This window comes from Danio aesculapii, chromosome 20 (genome assembly GCF_903798145.1).
Source record: "Danio aesculapii chromosome 20, fDanAes4.1, whole genome shotgun sequence".
NCBI classification, from domain to species: Eukaryota; Metazoa; Chordata; class Actinopteri; order Cypriniformes; family Danionidae; genus Danio; species Danio aesculapii.
In genome coordinates, this window is record NC_079454.1 from 49592349 (window position 1) to 49614848 (window position 22500).

The window sequence follows — 22500 nt, forward strand, 5'->3', positions numbered from 1 at the left end:
TGAACATAAAATCATTAAGTTGTCCCTAAAAAAACCCTTAAGAATTGTTTATTCAGCCTATTTTAAAAAAGTAGTTTAAACAAGCATCAAAAATACTTTTCTGAGTGTAATTAGATTATTCTTTGTTATATTAAAATAGCTGTAGATTTCAATCGGATAGTTTGAAAATAATATATAAATATTCCATTCAGTCTCTTTATCGTGTGATAAATTCTGCAGTGATTTTGTATGTCTGTTTATCTCGTTTGAGGTGCTGTATTTATGTTTTTTTAGTGTGTAATCTGTTGTGTAGAATGTAATGGCAAACATCTAAGTAAGTAAACTTTATTGTCCTTGACAGGAAATGTGTTATAGGCATCAGCATATTGCTGCAGACACACAGTTGAAGTCAGAATTATTAGCCCCCCTTTGAATTTTTTTCTTTCTTAAATATTTGCCAAATGATTTTTACCAGAGCAAGGAATTTTTCACAGTATTTCCTATAATATTTTTTCTTCTGGAGAAAGTCTTATTGGTTTTATTTTGTCAGTTTTTAATTTTTTAAGAACCATTTTAAGGTCAATATTATTAGCCCCTTCAAGCTATATTTTTATTCGATAGTCTACTGAACAAACCATCATTATACAATTACTTGCCTAATTACCCTAACTTAACCTAATTAAGCCTTTAAATGTCACTTTAAGCTGTATAGAAGTGTCTTGAAAATTATCTAGTCAAATATTATTTACTCTCATCATGGCAAAGATAAAATAAATTAGTTATTAGAAATGAGTTATTAAAACTATTATGTTTAGAAATGTGTTATGATAAGAAATCTCTCCGTTAAACAGACATTGGAGTAAAAAATAAACAGGGGGCTGATAATTCTGACTTCAACTGTATATAAAAACAAACAATAAAAACAATACAAAATACCATAATTACAATAATTATAATAACAATTAAGATAAACTCTTGTTAAATAAACCCACTGAAACAGCTACAAAGGATCTCTTATATCAGTTCAACCTACACTTAGTAGTAACTCTATATCTCCTACATGAGGGAAGCAGTTCATAATGAAGAAACAAAAAATGAGTTGGACCATTCAGAATCCTTTCCACCTGATTAAGGACACAATTCTCATATAAAACGTGAGGATTGAAATATTCATCGTGCCCGACAATTTTCCATTCTGTCTTTAAGAGATGCATCAACTTGTACACTGTACAGACAGCTTGCCAAACCAAACAATCTACCATCAGTATCATCAGCTCATTATGTTTTGGTTTACACTGGAAATGTGTAAAAGGCATTCTTAATTTCATTATTAGATTATTTTTTTAAAGCGGCCTCTTTGGTTGGGATTTGGGAGTTTTAAATATTAAAGAGAAGGAAAATATTGTTCACTAAATTATTACATGTTGCTCTTATTAATTTAATAAAGAATTAAAGAGTTAAAAATAGTTTAGATGAAGAACAGCATCAGTTTTTGCTCCTCTAATTCAGCTCGTTTCTGTTTTAAACACTATAAAGTTTACTCAAGAAATATTTTGCTCACACTTCTGATTTAAAATGAGCTGAAACAACACAATTCTTGAGATTTCTTTGGGACGACTCAATTGTTTTATGTTCAACCTACTTAAATTTGTAAAAACTAATGAGTAAACTTAATTCCTTTATGTTGTCCCAACACAAATCGATTCCAGCATTTTAAACACCGAATATCAATTTGAGATGTGCGTGTGTGTGGTGCTGTTTTGTGGATGCATTTATTCACAGACAAGCAGATCATTTTAAGTTGACGTGTTTTATTAAGTGCAGACGTATCTTGGTACAGAATCCAGACGGAAACATTTCATTATAAGAAGTAGAAGAAGATAAGATGATGAAGATGTAAGTGTTCACAGTGTCTGGGTTTCCACATGTCGACACACACACACGTGTTCAGATTGCTGGAATGTCACATCAGGTGGATCCCATTAGACTTTTTGGACGGTTTATTGTTATTATTATTATCATAAGTAATTTTTGGACAAATAGCAGAACTGCAGAAACACACACAAGCGCTGAGCATGTCAGACGTAACATAAAAAATAAATTAATATAAAGGATTGTATCTAATGCAAGGTGGATTTCAGACTCGAAGGTCGACCTTCAGATCAATAAAAGAAACATTTGGCTGTCGAGACAAATTTCAAAATCAATCACAAACGAATGAGGCAAAGGAATAATTTAAATAAAACATTTGAAATAAATAAATAATAATAATAATTGGATAAATAATCACGAACATATACACACACACACACACTGATGCGAATAATAATAATAACAACAATAGTATTTAAAAAACAAAATATCATCAGTAACCGCAATCACTCCGACATTTACATGATTAAGGCAGTTTTACAGCATGTCGAGATCTAATTCAAGGCATTTCTGGCTACACTAAAGGGAGAAACCCATGTCAGCAGGTTATTTTCAAAGCTACAGTCAAACGTCCACAGATTCACAAGCTCTATTAAAGCTAGAAACGATGGAAAAATGTATGTACAGCCTGTGAATTCAAAGGCAAGTTCTAGGATTCTTAGGTCTAAAAGCTAAAAGCACTTGTGCGGAGATCCTAGAAAAAGAAGCGAACAGTCTAACCTGTTGTACCACCTTCAGATCAACTACTTTACCCTCTTAAAAAATCAAGCGTTGGAGTGTTTCCATTGCGTAAAGCGTTCTTCGATTTTAGAACGTTCGCCGTTCTTTCGCAGAATCGAACACTGATTCTTCAATGACATCACTCGGAAAAACTCCTTTCATCTTTAAGAGTTGTAGATTAGAAAATGGCAGGATTCGCGTGTGATGCTCATCCAGGTTGATTCTGTGGTTTAAGGCAGTGCTTCCCAAACCCCCTGCCATCCAATCCAATCTAGAAGGTCGCGGGCTGGGAAGCACTGGTTTAAGGCACAGCTTGTTTTCAGCAGGCTGGACGCACCGGCATCTGGAGCAGGATCACCTGCCTGTTTTCCGACGGGTGGCATTTGTTGATGTGTCTCGTAAGTCCCGGCGAGCTGTAAAACATGGCCGGACAGTATTTGCACGGGTAGACCTGCGCCGAATGCTGCAGGCGGATGTGGCGCTCCTGGCTCATCCTGCTCGGGAAGTTTTCCCCGCACACCGGGCACAGGTGACACTCGGAGGCGCTGAGATTCAGAGGCGCGTGGCTTTGGGGTTTTCCGGGCGCGTCGTGGTGCGCCGTCACGTGCTTCTTCAGGTACGCCTGACGCTTGAACTTCTTCCCGCAGTGCTGGCAGTCGTACAGGCCGTCCTCCGAGCCGCTCTCGGAAAGCCCAGGACTAGGAGTGTCCCTGTCGCTGGAAGTCTCCTCTTTCTCGGGCGCGGGTGTTTTATTGCTTTCCGCGCTCTGCTTGGGTTTGTGCCACCGCCGGTGTGAGGCGAGGTTCGCCGGGCAGCTGAAGAGCTTGTCGCATTCGGGACATCTGTACTCGATCCTGACGATCCTGGAGCATTTGTGCTGAGCTAGAGAGAAGGGGTCCGCGTATGCCTCTCTGCACAGCTGACAGACGAACTCTCCGAGCGGCTTGTCTCCGCTTGCGCACTGCGATCTGGGCTTTTGCTCCACCGGACCTTCTTTGATCTTCAGTCCGAGCACAGGAGAGGTGGTCATCTCATCCTCGAACTGCAGCTTCCGCATGGCTTTGGCTTTCTTGGATGCCGTTTTGCCTTTGCGCTCTGTGTCAGACGCGGGTCTTTTAGTGGTTAATGTGGTGCCTGTTCGGTTGCTGTTGCTGGAGCCGATTTTAAGATCCACCGGCGCTTGGTCGGAACAGTTTGGCGCCGCCGGGAAAGACTCCGCTGAGATGGGCGAGCCGAGATTAAAGCGCCGCTCCAAGCACGCCCTCTCGTGCTCTCTGCTGACGGGACGCGTCGGGCTGTACATAGCCCGGTAGACTGTCTCGGGGTTCCCAAACTGCACGGGTGACACCGGGCGGCGCGCGCTCGGAACATCCTGCGCGACAAACGCGCCCTGCTCATCCTCCTCCGAGCGGACCCGGTACGAAACAGGTGTCGCTTTCTTATTTCGCTTGACTAAAAATCCTCTGGGCATCTTCGCCAGCTGAAAGGCACTTCAGTCGGGTTGGAATCAGAGGCACACCTGGTACTATATTTGGACGCGCGCGGTGATCTTTCCATCACGAAAGCATAGCGGCAGTCTTTTTAAGCAGGAATGATGACATTGTTCTCGCCCCTCGCCGCATCGTCCAATCAGATGGAGCTGAATCCCTATGGATTTGGGGATGGGAGGGTCTGCAGATTGCTCGGGCAGATGTACCTGAGCTTTATTATATTAGGATGCTTTAGGCACACGCTGGTTCCTCCTCTTTTCACGCTTTGATGCTTCCCGTCAATGCGCACGTGCCCTGCCTTTGTCAGCATCCTTTAGGGGCTCCTTCACTCTCAGAGCATCAGAATTTCAAATTAAAAGGGGGGAAACGGCAACAAAGAAGTGCGCTTTAATGCTCGCGCCTTCACTTTTAACGCGACCCTGGTTCGGAGTCGCTCTGCAGCGCGGAAAGCGGCTGCGAGTTGCATGCGTAATTTGTCTGCAAACTAATTAAATGTATAAATCAGACGCCCGCAGGCTCGGGACATGTGCGACAGTTGAATGCGGGACGTATTAATCACTCATCGCGCGCATACATAATTCATAAAAGAGGCTCCTCTCGTTTGCATCACAAAAGACACGCTTGCGCGCGCCGCGGCGACAGACGCACATCATCCTTCTGTTCAAACGGACTCATCTCGGTCTCAGACTCACCCGTGCCGTCAGCGCCGAGCTCGTGCATGATGTCATTCCAATGCAACGGTCTCGTCATAGCGGAATTTCTGGTCATCTCCATCGCAATCATTGTGAGAGAGAAGAGAGCGTTCGAAAAATGGCGTAATTGAGTTCCAGACTCGCACATTTGTTGCATGTGATTCAACAGCTCCTAATGAGCGTTTTAGTTTGATTTCTACATACAACAAGACCCGTTTTCCATGCCAGATGGCTTCATGACCTAACTTTGACAACCACATTTGTTGCGTCTGTCAGAGCTTTGTTTGATAGTCTTAAATGCATGTCTTTTACTGGACTGCTTACACATACTGTACACAGGGGCAGATGTAGTAATTTTGGGGCATTAAGCAATTCCAGCCATGGACCTCAAAAGTTCTTTAATGCACCTTTTTATTTTTATTATTATTATTATTTAGCTGTTTTTTATGTCATTCAATCTCCTTTTCTATTTTTTATATCAATGCAAAATAATAACAACATGTAAAGCATCTTGTAAAACATTTGAAACGATTTGAATTCACAACTAAATATAATAAATAAACTCTTTTGTTTCCCGGTGTTGGGTTGCGGCTGGAAGGGCAGCCACTATGTAAAACAAACGCTGAATCAATTGGTGGTTCATTCCGCCGTGGCAACCCCTGTTTAATAAAGGGACTAAGCTGAAAAGAAAATGAATGAAGTCTTTCATTTTTAAAACTAACTCTTTACTCATTTGATTGCTGGACTGGTCCATGATTTAAGGTGGGGGAGAAATTTGCGCAGATAAATCTGTTCAAATGAAAAATTTTAGACCCTCACCATTCAAAATATGATAGAAAACAATGTTATAGATAATTTATAGGGATCATTTATATGTCTAGATATTTATTTGGGGGCCCTCAGATTTCCTGGGGCCCTAAGCGGCCGCTTACCTTGCTTATTTGTTAAATCCGCCCCTGACTGTATATAAAGCTTAATTTGATTGAATTATTTTTTTACACGTTTGATTTATTTTAGTACAATTGCAATTTAGAGAGATCTATTACAGTCATTTGATTTAATTTGATTCCACACACAAGTGGTGTTCATTTTATTGAATTTTTACTAGTGGTGGGCCATTATCGGCGTTAATGTGCAGCATAAACGCGAGACTCTTACCGTGCGATTAAAAAAAACAACAACAACAAAAAAATCCTTTACTGACTGCCGTGTGTGGATCTTGTCGGAAAATCTCAGTAGTATCTGGATGCAGCCTTTATGATGCAAGCTGAGAGTGCATCATATGATGAAAATATGGTGAAAAGCCCAACATAACGGTAGTAGTAAATAGTTTGATCGCGGTGTTTACTTCAATAATGCCACTAATATATGCACTTCACATGTCTTAATTCCATTTCTGTTTAGTTCAGTTATGACTTTAGTCGCATTAAGGTGATCAAAAATCACAGTTTCGAGCTTATGAATTTATTTTCATCACCAATTATCATAGTTTCTCAAGCAGTTTGTGATGCATTTTGGAAACAGGAGATGAGCCCCTGGTCTAATACACCACCTGGCTTGAAAAACCCATTCTTAAAGACTTATTATGTGGGTAGCACACATATTCTGAATGCCTTTAGCAGAATTCAAATGAGCCGTTTTAATCTAGATTAATCCAGAGATCAATATAGATTAAAAAATGTATCTATGCCCACCTATAATTTTTACACTCAATGTGCATTTAAGTAAAACATGCAGTTTTTAATTGTTATAAATAAAGAAATAAACATACCAAAAGCAATGGCCAACTATTATCTTCTTCGTAGAATCTTGTGTTGTTAATTTCTACAGTTGAAGATATTCATTATTAGCTCTCCTGTGAAATTGTTTTGCTTTTTAAAATATTTCTCAAGTTGCAACATAATAGTTTTAATAACTAGTATATTGATGACATTACATCATATTTTACTAGGTATTTTGCAAGATAGTATTCAGTTTAAAGTGACATTTAAAGGCTTAACTTACAGGTAGGCCCACACAGAATTTATTTACTTGTGTAAATGTGTGCAAATCTACATTTATTCAGTTTTTAAATTAATTTCAGTAATATTATTGACTAATATGAAAGTGTTCATTTGATTTATTTACAAGTCATATTTTCTGTCTTTTAGTAGATATACAGTTGCAATCAGAATTATTAAACCTCCTTTTATTATCAGCCCCCTGTTTATTTCTTCCCACAGTTTCTGTTTAACGGAGAGAATTTTTCTTTAGCAAATTTCTAATCATAATAGTTTTAATAACTCATCTCTAATAACTGATTTATTTTCTCTTTGTCATGATGACAGTAAATAATATTTGACTAGATATTTTTCAAGACACTTCTATACAGCTTAGTGACATTTAAAGGCTTAACTAGGTTAATTAGGTTAACTAGGCAGGTTAGGGTAATTAGGCAAGTTATTGTATAACGATGGTTTGTTCTGTAGACTATCGAAAAAAACATATAGCTTAAAGGGGCTAATAATTTTGGCCTTAAAATGGCTTTTAAAAATTTTACAACTGCTTTTATTCTAGCCGAAATAAAACAAATAAGACTTTCTCCAGAAGAAAAAATATTATCAGACATACTGTGAACATTTCCTTGCTCTGTTAAACATCATTTAGAAAATATTTAAATAAGACCAAAGAAATCAAAGGGGGGCTAATAATTCTGACTTTAACTGTATTATATGATAGACTTGCTTTTTTTACCAAACCAGTGAATATAATTGGATTTGCATTGTAAACATTAAAGGTTAAAAAGCTATTCATTTTTATTTCATATATTAAGTTTTTAGTTACGGTTCTGCATAAATCCAATGATTTTTTTTTACAGAATTCCCTGCAGAAATATCAAAAAATGTCCACAGATTTTTGTCTGGCTTTACTTATAGGTTAACTAGGCAAGTCGTTGGACAATAGTGTTTTTTTCTGAAACCAATGGACAAATATCCTTTCTTAAATGGGCTAATAATATACAATATAATATTTAAACGTATATCTTATATTAATTTAAATTAAATATTATATAAATTAATTTAAAAATATAAATAAACTAATAGAAATACCACTTTCTCCAGAAGAAAAAAATATTACAGGTAATACTGCAAAAATGTCCTGCTCTGTTGAACATCACTTGGGAAATATTTGAAAATGAATTCATTTCACAGGAGGGTGAATAATTTTGTCTTCGACTACATACGTGCAGGACCCTAAATTTTATTGTGAGCCGGTTTTGAACAAAGGCAATTGTTGCATCTGATATCTGCTAAGTGTTTTATAATGTTTGTGGTGTAGCCTGTGCAGCAGGTCTGATGTATACCGTGCTGCATGACGTGCGTCTGTGATTTTCTGGTGCACATTCATTATCATACAGCTGCTGTCTGTCTTCACAGGCCTCAGAACTGCCTCTCTCTCTGCTCTTATCTGCACTCTCTACATCTACACATAACGTATAACACCACACATTTCATACATGGAGCATTCAAAAGAGCAAAGGCACGGATTTGTTGTGAATTATCACCAAATACTTTCTTGCATGACAAAACCAGACTCTTTATTTTCTTTTTTTTTTCTTCAGTTTGAGCCCTTCCCCCCACAACCCCCCCCCCCCCTCCACCCCCTAAACATATGGTGCAGCAAATGCAAAGAAATGAGGAAGCACAAGATAAAGCAGCGTGTAAATGCTCCTAATATGAAATGGATATTGATTATAGCAGTCCCGGGCGCGCGTACATGCTCAGATGGTATCTGTTGTACTTGAGATAATCCAGAACGCTGTTCCTCAGAGCAGAGTAAGCCTGGCTCTTCTGAAACGTCTGGCTGAGGCTCACGAGCTGATCAGACTCTGCTTGATCATCCGCGATCTGCTGAAGAGCCTCTTCAAGTGACACTGAACCGCTCTCATCCTATAGGGATAAAACACAATGCAAGGTTTTTAGCTTTCAAATATGCTAAGCTTGTGTTGATTCTGAAAAGAGGTAGTAAATGAACATCTTATTTTAGCCCGCTACTGCACATATTTGAATGGGACATGACAAAAATATTTCCACATGATTTTTTGGTTCTTTTGGGAACATTTTAATGTTAAAAGTTGTTTTTGGTTTGACCCCCTCCCCTCCCCCCCAACCCAAACCCCAAATATTTTGTTGTTGCTTTAAGCCAACGTTATGCAACAATGGTACAAAATCACAGAGAAAATTCTTCACATATCATATATCAAATATCACGAGTCAGTGATCAGAGAGCAATAATAATTTACTAATCTTATTCAAATTGTGACAGAATCATTAAGGAAATAGGGAAGAACAGATACAATATCTACAGTGCTCAGCATAACTGAGTACGCCACATTTTGAAAATGATTATTTTTATCCATTATCTGTGAATATAGGTCATATATTCTGGTGCATTTGAACAAAACAGATTTATTAAACTGATCTATTTATTACAATAATATTTATTCACCAAACATCTTTAGAAACAGAAGATAATACAATTAAATTAATGCAAAATATTGGGATAAAAAGTACAAACTACAAAATTTCAACTAAAGTTTATAATTATTTGTTTGTTTCTGTTGAATTTTGCTCTTTTACATTTTTTGTTCAATATTTTTCTCTGACATATCAATGTAGGTGAACTAATATTGGACGGTTATCATAGATTATTTGGTCAGATTAGCCCTAGATCTAATATTCATTAAAATGAGAGATTTGATAGGGGTGTACTCCTCATATATGCTGAGCACTGTATATAGTGGTTTGTTACTGGCTTATTAATTTGACCCCTATTTTGTGTGCTGCCTGCTGTGTGAACTGATCACTTATAAATCATAGTCAGAGCTACTTTTAGATCTTCTGAAGATATTTTTAACACTTCTGCTCAAACCTTGTTCTCCTTCTTTGTCACTGCAGTCTATCTTATTGTCCTCAGATGGGATTTGCTCTTTTCTCTGGGATCCTGCTCTTTACTTCCATAAAACAAGCTTACATCTATTTTTCTGTCAAAAGATGTTACAAAAATTAAATGAAAAATGATACAATATGGACCCTGAGGGCAACGCTGTGCTGCAGAGGGTTACTATTACATGCACTTTCAGAGGAACGCATGAAGCTTATTATATTTTTATTGATTTATTTGAACTGTTTATTGTGATTTAATTGCATTATTTATTTATATTTTTGTTATTATGTAAAATGTTTTAGCACCAGATCTGTTCATTTTTCTACCTAGAAGTGATCTAAACGCATTGCATTAAAGTCAGAAATTTCCAATGTTTTTTTTTTCGTTGCTAGCGCACAATGTTATTCTTTAGGTGAACAATTAATCTATGCAAGTTAATCCACTGAAAAAAAAATGTTAGTCTTTAATTAAAGTCTGAACTTTTGCTTTAGTATTTAAAATGGCCGTCCTTTTCTGTTGACCTCAGTGTGATGCTTCTGACACAATATTTATAACCACGCCCCTTTTACCGGTAGTTTGCTATGAGGAAATGATGTAGTAGTCTGCAGCAGCGGTGCTAGCCTAACTGACGCTCTAGGCAAATGACAACCATGCCGCCCTCACGCAAGTGAAGAGTGCGGCGGTCGGAGGTGGTGTCACGGACCAAACAGAACTGTGGAGGGGTGAGGAGTGGGGGTTGCTCGTGGACGTTAGTGAAGAGGGGGGGTGGGGTGTTATCGCGGACGAAAGGGTGGGGTGTCTCCATGCTGCCCGTGACAAGATGCCGTCCTGGGCGATCGCCCATATTGCCCATGCTTAAATTCGCCACTGGAGGTCTGCATTCTCATGGCTGTACAGCGGGGGCCGCTGGACCCGACCAGATTTTTTCAAATAAATAAATAAATTTCTGTTTAATACACTGTAGCAGTCGGTAACTCTGGTGTAATTTGAACAGGAGCGGGCAGTCTACCGATATAGCGTTCCTGAGTCCTTATTCAGAAGAGCATATCTGTGATACCACAGAATACCACAGATTTCTGCATATTTTAAGCCCATCATTGATTCTGTTTATTTACTTGTGTAAATGTGTGTAGATTTATATTTATTCAGTTTTTAAATTAACTTCAGTAATATTATTGACTAACATGAAAATGTTCATATGATTTATTTACAATAAAGTTTGTAAAGTCATATTTTCTATCTTTTAGTAGAGATATTATATGAGAGACTTGCTTTGTTTGCCAAATAAAGTGGATTTGCATTGTAAACATGAAGTAAAAGTTAAAAATTTATTATTTTTTATTTCATATAATAAGTTTTTAGTTATGATTCTCCCAATATTATTCTGCATAAATCCGCAGATTTTTAACAGAATTCTCAGCAGAAATAGCAAAAAATGCCCGCAGATTCTGTCTGGCCCTATGCATGACCAGTGTTTTCTGCACATGCTTTTTTCGTACAGTCTGTGCAAAGTTTTTCCCTTCAGCAGTCACAAGACTGGCACCGGGGATTTAAGGCGGCACTTATGGCTCATCACAAAGAGGCAAACAAAACTGACATTTTACCAACAATCCTTGCACAACCTATGCTTTTATCTGTTATCTCTCTCTTCTGGTAGAACTCAGATCTAAATTTAGCGATAACAGTTGGGTCTGTTATAAAATTATTCTAAGTGGGCAGTGGGTGAACAAAGGCTGAACATACGGGGGGAGTGATCGGGTGCAGAATAATACCTGGCAGGAGCAGGACTAAAAAATTTGTCTTGTGCAGACCTCTAGAATGATGCACAAAAAAGAAAGCTCTGCCTCTACTCAATATTTCGTTTCAGTTGGAAGTATATCAACATACTTCGAGAGGAGCTCGTGATATGATTTGATCGCAGCTGGCCTCTCAGCCGCACTGTAAAAAATATATCCGTAAAATTTACGGTAAAAAACGGCAGCTGTGGTTGCCAGTACTTTACCGTTAAAAATACGGTACAAACCGTAAAAGTAATTTCTCATTTTTACAGTAAACTAGTGTATTTTATTAATTTATAGAGGTAATATGTCTGTATTTTAAATTACCAACATCTACACATCTTTTGTTTCACAGACAGATATGATAACACAGCCATATGCAGGTGTTGATGAGTAAGTTATATAATGAACCAATGCTCATCACAAACAAACTTTTCCCACAAGCAGAAAAGTGTATCAGTGTATAGAAGGGGCTCAGTGTCATTCACACAGCTACTAAACACCAGTATGGTAACACGCATAAAATTAAAGTCAGGAAATAAACATTGTTTATCAACATTAGATATAACATAAATCTCTAATGTACATAACTGATGGGGAAACAACTAAAATGATCCAGAGTAATGTCAACAAAAAGCATAAAAAGGATGTGCTGTACAGGGAATTCTGGGAAAGTCCATTTACGGTTATTCGCCGTATGTATTAAGGAAACATACTGTTAACCAGGTTACAGATTTTTACTGTAGCACTTTTACAGTTTTTTTACCGTTGAAATCACGGCCATTTTTTACAGTGCATAATCAGCAATAATCCAATCAGAGTGATTCAAGCTTTCAATAAATCTTCTTTTTGGAAGAATCCCCCCTTCCACCCCATCTCCTCCTTTTACTCCCTTTACCAGGGGGAGCTCTCGAGACCTACCTGATCTCGGACCGCCTTGTATGATTATTGACCAGGCGGGAGCCCTTGTATTTATCTGAGCTCAGGGTTCTCTCCCGAGACAGCATGTCAAGCATGTCTGAGTGTGAACTATTGGATGTCAATGTAATTATTTTATGTCATTTATTTTTGATGTTTCATATTTATGTAATTATTCATTCATTCATTCATTTATTCACTTTCTTCCGCTTTTCCGGGGCCGGGTCGCAGGGGCTGAGCAATTATTCTTAGGGAAATGCATTTTGTGTACTACTAATATTCAAAAAAAAACAAAAAACAATAAGAGCTTTAGCTTCTCTAATGTTTGCAAATTTTTTTTTAATTCTTAGGGAAATGCAAGCAATTAATCAATTATGAAAATAAATAAATAGAGTGATGTAGATGTGGATACTGACCTGTAATATAGCCGAGTCCATGATCTGACGTACTTCCTGTTCAAAGTCAGCGAAACGATCATGATACAGAGCCAAGCACCAGTTCTCTCTAAAATAACTGTGAAAAGAGGAAATGACATGATTTTGAAAGAGACACTAAGTCTTTTATAATGCTGTTTCTTGTTGTGGAATTTTCTTGGTTAGAATCTTAAAAAATGTCATGGTGGTTTCCAAAAAGAAATACAAAGAAATAAAAGAGAGGATCACAACTGTTGTGATGACAAAATTAATATCCAGTTGAAGTCAGAATTATTAGTCCCCCTGAATTATTAACCCTCCTGTTTATTTATTTTTTTCCAATTTCTGTTTAATGGAGAGCAGATTTTCTCAACACATTTCTAATCATAATAGTTTTAATAACTCATCTCTAATACCTGATTTATTTTCTCTTTGCCATGATGACCGTAAATAATATTTGACTAGATATTTTTCAAGACACTTCTATACAGCTTAAAGTGACATTTAAAGGCTTAACTAGGTTAAAGTTAGGATAATTAGGCAAGTTATTGTATAACGATGGTTTGTTCTGTAGACTATCGAATAAAAATATAGCTTAAAGGGGCTAATAATTTTGTTCTTAAAAATATTAAAAACTGCTTTTATTCTAGCTGAAATAAAACAAATAAGACTTTCTCCAGAAGAAAAAATATTATCAGACATACTGTGAACATTTCCTTGCTCTGTTAAACATCTTCTGGAAAATATTTAAAAAAGAAAAAAAAATTCATAGGGGGGCTAATAATTCTGACTTCGACTATACATGACATTGTTTATGCAAAAATACATTGAATATCAGGATGTTCCTTCTTAAACAGTTAGCAAAATAAAAGACTATAAAACCCCAAACCACGTCTCAAAATCTGTCATATTGATGTTTAATAAAGGTACAGTTACAGTGGTTAATGATGAGATGGATTAATAACAGATTAAAGACATAAATAGATTGAATGTAAAATAGATAAATAAATTAAAATAAGAGAACGTAACTATACAGTTAAAATCAGAATTATTAGCCCGTCTATTTTTTCCCCATATTTGTTTTACAAAATTAAGAATTTTTTGTTCAAAACATTTCTAATCATAATAGTTTTAATAACTCAATTCTAATAAGTGATTTATTTTATCTTTGTCATGATGAAAAGTGACATTTAAAGGCTTTACTAGGTTAATTAGGTTAACTAGGCAGGTTACGATAATTAGGCAAGTTATTGTATAATGATGGTTTGTTCTGTAAACAGTCGAAAACAAATATTGCTTTAGGCTAATAATATAAACTTTAAAATTGTGTTAAAAAAAACTGTGTTAAAAAAACTTTTATTTTAGCTGAAATAAAACAAATTAGACTTTCTCCAAAAGAACAAATATTATCAGACATACTGTGAAAATTTCCTTGCCCTGTTAAACATCATTTGGGAAATATTTGAAAAAGAAAAACCAATTTAATTTTGACCTCAGCTGTAAATGAATGATGTCTAGCTTTTGAGGATCTTTTGGATCTCTACAGAAATTGAATTCAGGTTTCTGATAAACCTAACCTTAAGTTATGTTTTAATAACAGATTTTCAGATGAGGCTATGTATTTTTAGATTTTGTTTTTCTTTAATAATAAAAACCTTCATTTAAAAACTGCATGATGTGTTTACTTGAGTTATCTTTGACTATTATTCATATTTGTTTGATGATCCTTAGTCTAAGATCCTTAGATGAACATTAGTGTGAAAAACCATGCAAAATAATAAATCATTCATTCATTCATTCATTCATTTTTCCACTTAGTCCCTTTATTAATCTGGGGTCGCCACAGCGGAATGAACCGCCAACTTATCCAACATATGTTTTACACAGCTGATGCCCTTCCAGCTGCAACCCATCACTGGGAAACAATAAGAAATCAGTAAGGGGGCAAACACTTTTTCACACTACTGTTTATATATATATATATATAAATCACATTTCAAAATATATTAAAGTAGAACCAAATTTATATATTTATTCAATTACATCAAATTTAGGGGCTGCACAGTGGAGCAGTTGATAGCACGTTCGCCTCACAGCAAGAAGGTTGCTAGTTCGAGCCTCAGCTGGGTCAGTTGTCGTTTCTGTGTGGAGTTTGCATGTTCTCCACATATTCGCATGGGTTTTCTCCGAGTGCTCCGGTTCCCCCACAAGTTCTAAGACATGCGGTACCGGTGAATTGGGTTGGCTAAATTGTCCGTAGTATATGAGTTTGAATGAGTGTGCATGGATGTTTCCCAGTGATGGGTTGCAGCTGGAAGGGCATCCGCTGCGTAAAACATATGCTGGATAAGTTGGCGGTTCATTCAGCTGTGGTGACCCCAGATTAATAAAGGGACTAAGCTGAAAAGAAAATGAATGAATGAATAGAACAGCTATTTAGGGGTGGGATGGTGGCTCAGTGGGTAGCACTGTCACCTCACAGCAAGAAGGTCGCTGGTTCGAGTCCCAGCTGAATCAGTTGCCATTTCAGTGTGAAGTTTGCATGTTCTCCCCGTGTTGGCCCTCTGGGTGCTCCGTTTTCCCCCACAAGTCCAAACACATGCACTATAGATTAATTGAATAAGCTAAATTGGCCGTGGTGTGTGAGTGTGTGTGAGAATGAGTGTGTATGGATGTTTCCCAGTACTGGATTGCAGCTGGAAGGGCATCTAGCGTAAAACATGCAGTAAGCTGGATAAGTTGGTGGTTCATTCCGCTGTGGCGACCCCTGATGAATAAAGGGACTAAGATGAAGGAAAATGAACGAATGAAGAACAGCTATGTTAAACTAATAATATTTGAGAATATTTCTGTTCTTCCTCTGATATTTGTGATCTAATAACTGCAGAACTTGTGATCGGTGTTCTGTCATTATGTTTATGACTAGCTAGACATGCTGTTTCTTTAACGATGCTCTTTTTATATCTTGACAGATGCGCTCCTTGTCTAATTGAGCTGAATAAAGATTGATCTTCCTTGTGCATTGAGAGGAAATCATCAAACGAGGGTGAGTAAACAACGACTGAACTTTGAGTTTAGCGTGAACTGTCTTTAACCTTCAGCACACACTCTTCTGTTAGCACGTTGATCTAATATCCTCCATACATCAGTGATGTTGACGGCTCTGATCACATTAATGGACGCATTCACAGCCATCAAAACTGAGCAGTGAAGAGTGTTTAATATGAGCTGAGCCAAACAGATTAGTAAGGACAATAGCAGCGACGGCTCAGTGTGTGTGTTTGTTCACTTGCAGGAGCAGAGGTCAAATGATTCAGCATATAATGTGGCCAGATGAAGACAGATATGATTCAGATTTGGAGTGTCATAAATTGTCCTGTGCATTATTTAGGGAATTTAAGGCTTTGAACTGAACAATTGAATTGGTTTATGGTGAATAATATGTCAGAAAAACTGTTGTTGTCGTTCGTTGTGATTGAAAATCTGTGTTTTTCCACCAAATGGATTTTTCAATTTCTCCAAAGTTCTAACATTACTGTGATGTCTGTAAAACACATCTGAAAACATGGCATCCCTTTTTGTTTTATGCAAAAAAAGGTGAAAAATAATTAGAAACTGCTCTACCAACATTTTGCTTTAAATGATAAATTATGATTATCATATTAATAGATAATATTTTTCAAATAATTAAATTATATTTTATTATGTTAATCAATATTATTAAAAAACATTCATTTATAATATGTCATAGGTTTTCATTTTTTAAAAATGTCTTTAAGATTGTTTTTAGAATGTTTATTAGACTTGTGAAAATGCTTATTTCAAGACAAATATGGGTAATACGTGTACAAACCCAACTGCTGGGTTAAATTGTTATATATATATGTATGTATGTATGTATGTATGTATGTATGTATGTATGTATGTGTATATACTTATGTATATGTGTGTGTGTGTATATATATATATATATATATATATATATATATATATATATATATATATATATATATATATATATATATATATATATATATATATATATATATATACACACACACATATACATAAGTATATACACATATATATATGTATGTATGTATATATTTATATATGTATGTATGTATGTATGTATGTATGTATGTATATATCCACAACTATAAGAGCAGCAGTGAACAAGTGCTATAGACAAGTTTCAGGTGTGTAAAGTCTAAGAAGCAAAGCATTAGTAAAGTTTTTTTTTTTTTGAGAGAGAGTACAGTTAGTGGTATAGCCAGAGAGGCAGTTAAGATTAGAAAGGAAAGTGGAGACTAAATAGTTGAGTTTTTAGTTGTTTCTTGAAGACAGCAAGTGACTCTGCTGTTCTGATGTAGTTAGGGAGTTCATTCCACCAACTGGGCAGATTGAATGTGAGAGTTCGGGAAAGTGATTTCTTCCCTCTTAGGGATGGAACAACGAGGCGACGTTCATTCACAGAATGCAAGTTTCTGGAGGGCACATATATCTGCAGAAGTGAGAGCAGATAAGAAGGAGCAAAGCCAGAGGTCGCTTTGTAAGCAAACATCAGAGCTTTGAATTTGATGCGAGCAGCAACTGGCAGCCAGTGCAAATGGGTGAGTAGCGGAGTGACATGTGCTCTTTTGGGTTCATCAAAGACCACTCGTGCTGCTGCGTTCTGAAGCAGCTGAAGAGCAGCTGAAGACTTCAACTGTGTATGTGTATATTTAAAGTAGTTTAACTGTAATCCAGATTTAGTCTCTGAACTGAAAGCGGAGTTCTGATTCGAGTATAAATGCATCATTGAATGATTGACTGTAGTGTTTCTGTAGGGAAGCTGCACCTGTACATGTCCCGGATCAATCCCTCATCGTATCGTGAGCAGATGTTGTTGAGCAGCCGCTGGTGTTTACTGTAGAGACTCTGCAGGTTGGAGACAGGAAGTGGAGTCTTAGACAGACACGTGATTTCCTCCACCACATCAAACTGACTGAGGCGGATGTGAAAGTAGTTCCCCGATTCAGCACAGCCCGTCACCAGATCACGACCCTGCAGGACACCATTAATGAAGGTCAACCTTTAATGCGACACCTAAACTCAGGCCCGTGCTCACAAAACATCTTAAAACCAAAGGAATTTCACTTGACGTCTATCAGTGCTTAATTTGCAAATGAATTATCTCCGAGACAAAACCAGGAAATAAAAGTTACTGTGATCGACGTCCCACACATAATTTCAGCTCTCAGGTTACAGCTTCACATTTTTGAACGGTCTTTAATTATTTTGTGCCATATAACGTTACAGGTCAAGCATGGATAAAACCAAACATGTAGCTACTAACATAAATCTTATGAAAGATCACTAATGATACTCAGTTTACAAACCGCACAGACAATACGTTCACCATTATACATTCAGTTGAATGGGCGTGGTTAAGTGTTAGCCACGCCCAATATCTCAGACTGGAAATGAAGTCAATTTTAGATTACAAGCATTTTTTTTTCCTAATGACATGCACAGATGAATTGTTCACTCACAATGTGGGCTAACAAAATTAATATGGTCAGTTTAGATTTTTATGTGTACTTCAACAGTTTTCAGTAAACTGCATGTAGCTTTTATTTTTGTGCTTTATAGTTTTTCACGTTTTTAATTTCTTTACTTGAGCTTGTTTTTTTAAATCCGTGATGTCAATGCTTGGCGGAAATGTAATCCCATGCTTACAATTAAATTTAATATTTGGAACCATTAATAAAAAAAGGAAACAAATGTCTTTTAAATTTAAATTCTAAACACTTAAATGTCTCTTAAATTTAAATTCTAAACACTTAAATGTCTCTTAAATTTCAATTCTAAACACTTAAATGTCTCTTATTTAAATTCTAAACACTTAAATGTCTCTTAAATTTCAATTCTAAACACTTAAATGTCTCTTATTTAAATTCTAAACACTTAAATGTCTCTTAAATTTAAAATCTAAACACTTAAATGTCTCTTATTTAAATTCTAAACACTTAAATGTCTCTTATTTAAATTCTAAACACTTAAATGTCTCTTAAATTTCGATTCTAAACACTTAAATGTCTCTTAAATTTCAATTATAAACACTTAAATGTCTCTTAAATTTCAATTCTAAACACTTAAATGTCTGTTAAATTTAAATTCTAAACACTTAAATGTCTCTTATTTAAATTCTAAACACTTAAATGTCTCTTATTTAAATTCTAAACACTTAAATGTCTCTTAAATTTCAATTCTAAACACTTAAATGTCTCTTAAATTTCAATTATAAACACTTAAATGTCTCTTAAATTTCAATTCTAAACACTTAAATGTCTCTTATTTAAATTCTAAACACTTAAATGTCTCTTAAATTTCAATTCTAAACACTTAAATGTCTCTTATTTAAATTCTAAACACTTAAATGTCTCTTAAATTTCAATTCTAAACACTTAAATGTCTCTTATTTAAATTCTAAACACTTAAATGTCTCTTAAATTTAAAATCTAAACACTTAAATGTCTCTTATTTAAATTCTAAACACTTAAATGTCTCTTAAATTTCGATTCTAAACACTTAAATGTCTCTTAAATTTCAATTATAAACACTTAAATGTCTCTTAAATTTCAATTCTAAACACTTAAATGTCTGTTAAATTTAAATTCTAAACACTTAAATGTCTCTTATTTAAATTCTAAACACTTAAATGTCTCTTATTTAAATTCTAAACACTTAAATGTCTCTTAAATTTCAATTCTAAACACTTAAATGTCTCTTAAATTTCAATTATAAACACTTAAATGTCTCTTAAATTTCAATTCTAAACACTTAAATGTCTGTTAAATTTAAATTCTAAACACTTAAATGTCTCTTATTTAAATTCTAAACACTTAAATGTCTCTTATTTAAAATCTAAACACTTAAATGTCTCTTATTTAAATTCTAAACACTTAAATGTCTCTTAAATTTCAATTCTAAACACTTAAATGTCTCTTAAATTTCAATTCTAAACACTTAAATGTCTCTTATTTAAATTCTAAACACTTAAATGTCTCTTATTTAAATTCTAAACACTTAAACGTCTCTTAAATTTAAATTCTAAACACTTAAATGTCTCTTAAATTTCAATTCTAAACACTTAAATGTCTCTTATTTAAAATCTAAACACTTAAATGTCTCTTATTTAAAATCTAAACACTTAAACGTCTCTTAAATTTAAATTCTAAACACTTAAATGTCTCTTAAATTTAAATTCTAAACACTTAAATGTCTCTTAAATTTCAATTCTAAACACTTAAATGTCTCTTAAATTTCAATTCTAAACACTTAAATGTCTCTTAAATTTAAATTCTAAACACTTAAATGTCTCTTATTTAAAATCTTAACACTTAAATGTCTCTTATTTAAAATCTAAACACTTAAATGTCTCTTATTTAAATTCTAAACACTTAAATGTCTCTTAAATTTAAATTCTAAACACTTAAATGTCTCTTATTTAAAATCTAAACACTTAAACGTCTCTTAAATTTAAATTCTAAACACTTAAATGTCTCTTAAATTTAAATTCTAAACACTTAAATGTCTCTTATTTAAATTCTAAACACTTAAATGTCTCTTAAATTTCAATTCTAAACACTTAAATGTCTCTTATTTAAAATCTAAACACTTAAACGTCTCTTAAATTTAAATTCTAAACACTTAAATGTCTCTTAAATTTAAATTCTAAACACTTAAATGTCTCTTATTTAAAATCTAAACACTTAAATGTCTCTTATTTAAAATCTAAACACTTAAATGTCTCTTATTTAAATTCTAAACACTTAAATGTCTCTTAAATTTAAATTCTAAACACTTAAATGTCTCTTATTTAAATTCTAAACACTTAAATGTCTCTTATTTAAATTCTAAACACTTAAATGTCTCTTATTTAAATTCTAAACACTTAAATGTCTCTTAAATTTAAATTCTAAACACTTAAACGTCTCTTAAATTTAAATTCTAAACACTTAAATGTCTCTTAAATTTAAATTCTAAACACTTAAATGTCTCTTATTTAAATTCTAAACACTTAAATGTCTCTTATTTAAATTCTAAACACTTAAATGTCTCTTAAATTTAAATTCTAAACACTTAAATGTCTCTTATTTAAAATCTAAACACTTAAATGTCTCTTATTTAAAGTCTAAACACTTAAACGTCTCTTAAATTTAAATTCTAAACACTTAAATGTCTCTTAAATTTCAATTCTAAACACTTAAATGTCTCTTAAATTTCAATTCTAAACACTTAAATGTCTCTTAAATTTCAATTCTAAACACTTAAATGTCTCTTAAATTTCAATTCTAAACACTTAAATGTCTCTTAAATTTCAATTCTAAACAAAAGCTGCATCCAAAATCACATACATGTGTAGGTACTATATTTGTGACCAATCACAAACTATCCTAAAATGCCTGCTGCCGTCAAATCACCTCACGCACGTAAACATTTTAGAAACATTCCCCACATCCAGCTTGGCTTTCTGTTACATTAGCATGTCTTACTAAGAGCCATGATGATTATCCTGCAGTTAATTAAAAGGCTCTTGATATGCATATCTGTTAATTGTTTACGAGTAGCACAAATAGCAATAAGCCTGAACGTACACACGTTTAATTAGTGACACTTAGCCTACATTTTAAAATGTTTACATGTGAATGTGGTTAACATAATATTAATATTCATTCATTTTCCAACAGCTTTGTCCCTTATTTATCAGGAGTCCCCTCCGCGGAAACCACCAATTATTCCAGCGTATGTTTTACACAGCAGATGCCCTTCCAGCTGCAACACAGTACTGGGAAACACCCATGCACACTCATGCACATACGCTACGGCCAATTTAGTTTATTCAGTTCACCTAGAATGGACTGTGAGGGAAACTGGAGCACCCGGAGGAAACCCACACGAACACAGGGAGAACATGCAAACTCCACACAGAAATGCCAACTGGTCCAGCCGGGACTCGAACCAGCAACCTTGCTCTGAGGCAACAGTGCTAACCACTGAGCCACTGTGCCGCCTAATATCAATATTTCTATGAATAAATCTCTTACAGAGATCCCTCCCCTATCAGCCAGTCATGGTGTGCATAGTTAATTAGCATGCTGGCATCATCTCTACTTAAAGAGATACGTCCTCACCATATACTCACATTCAACTAGTTACAAACTTGTATGAGGTTCTTTCTTCATTTGAACTCAAAACAAGATATTCTGATGAATGTCTGTGAAAAAGCAGCCATTGACATCCATAAAAGGAACAAAAAAGTGAAGTCAACATTCTTCGAAATATCTTCTTTTGTGTTCAACAGAAGAATGAACTCAAACAGGTTTAAAATGAGAGTAAATGATGACAGAAATGTTATTTTTGGGTGAACTGTCTCTTTAAGACCTCTTTCCATTGTTTATTTATAGATTTAATAATGGTTTACTGCTAGTTAGGAGAACTCTTCGAGTCGAAATAAAATGTTTTGTGAATACAGGCCTTGGTTTTTAATGTACTGCAGAAGTGAAACATACTTTCTGAGCTGATGGAGTTTTTCTGGAGGCTGGTTTTGCCACATGAAGGTAATGGTATCCTCCTGGTAACCTTCCCCCTGCGAACATGACAATTA

At 35.0% G+C, this 22500-nt stretch overlaps 2 protein-coding genes across 2 annotated transcripts in view; both read right to left on the bottom strand.

The window, feature by feature from the left end:
- Nucleotides 1-1790: 1790 nt before the first annotated feature.
- insm1a (insulinoma-associated 1a) lies at nucleotides 1791-4304 on the bottom strand. Its single transcript, XM_056481339.1, has one exon. The coding sequence runs from the start codon at nucleotides 4100-4102 to the stop codon at nucleotides 2951-2953; it is 1152 nt and encodes a 383-aa protein (XP_056337314.1). The 5' UTR covers nucleotides 4103-4304; the 3' UTR covers nucleotides 1791-2950.
- Nucleotides 4305-8496: 4192 nt separating this feature from the next.
- The window catches only part of cfap61 (cilia and flagella associated protein 61), a 99740-nt gene continuing 85736 nt past the window's right edge, over nucleotides 8497-22500 (bottom strand). Inside the window, exons 22-25 of the mRNA XM_056445531.1 lie at nucleotides 22406-22482; nucleotides 17689-17894; nucleotides 12852-12948; nucleotides 8497-8742 (exon numbers count right to left, since the gene is read on the bottom strand). Of these exons, the coding sequence (XP_056301506.1) occupies nucleotides 8545-8742; nucleotides 12852-12948; nucleotides 17689-17894; nucleotides 22406-22482 (578 nt within the window). The 3' untranslated portion in view covers nucleotides 8497-8544. The remainder of the gene's footprint in view (nucleotides 8743-12851; nucleotides 12949-17688; nucleotides 17895-22405; nucleotides 22483-22500) is intronic.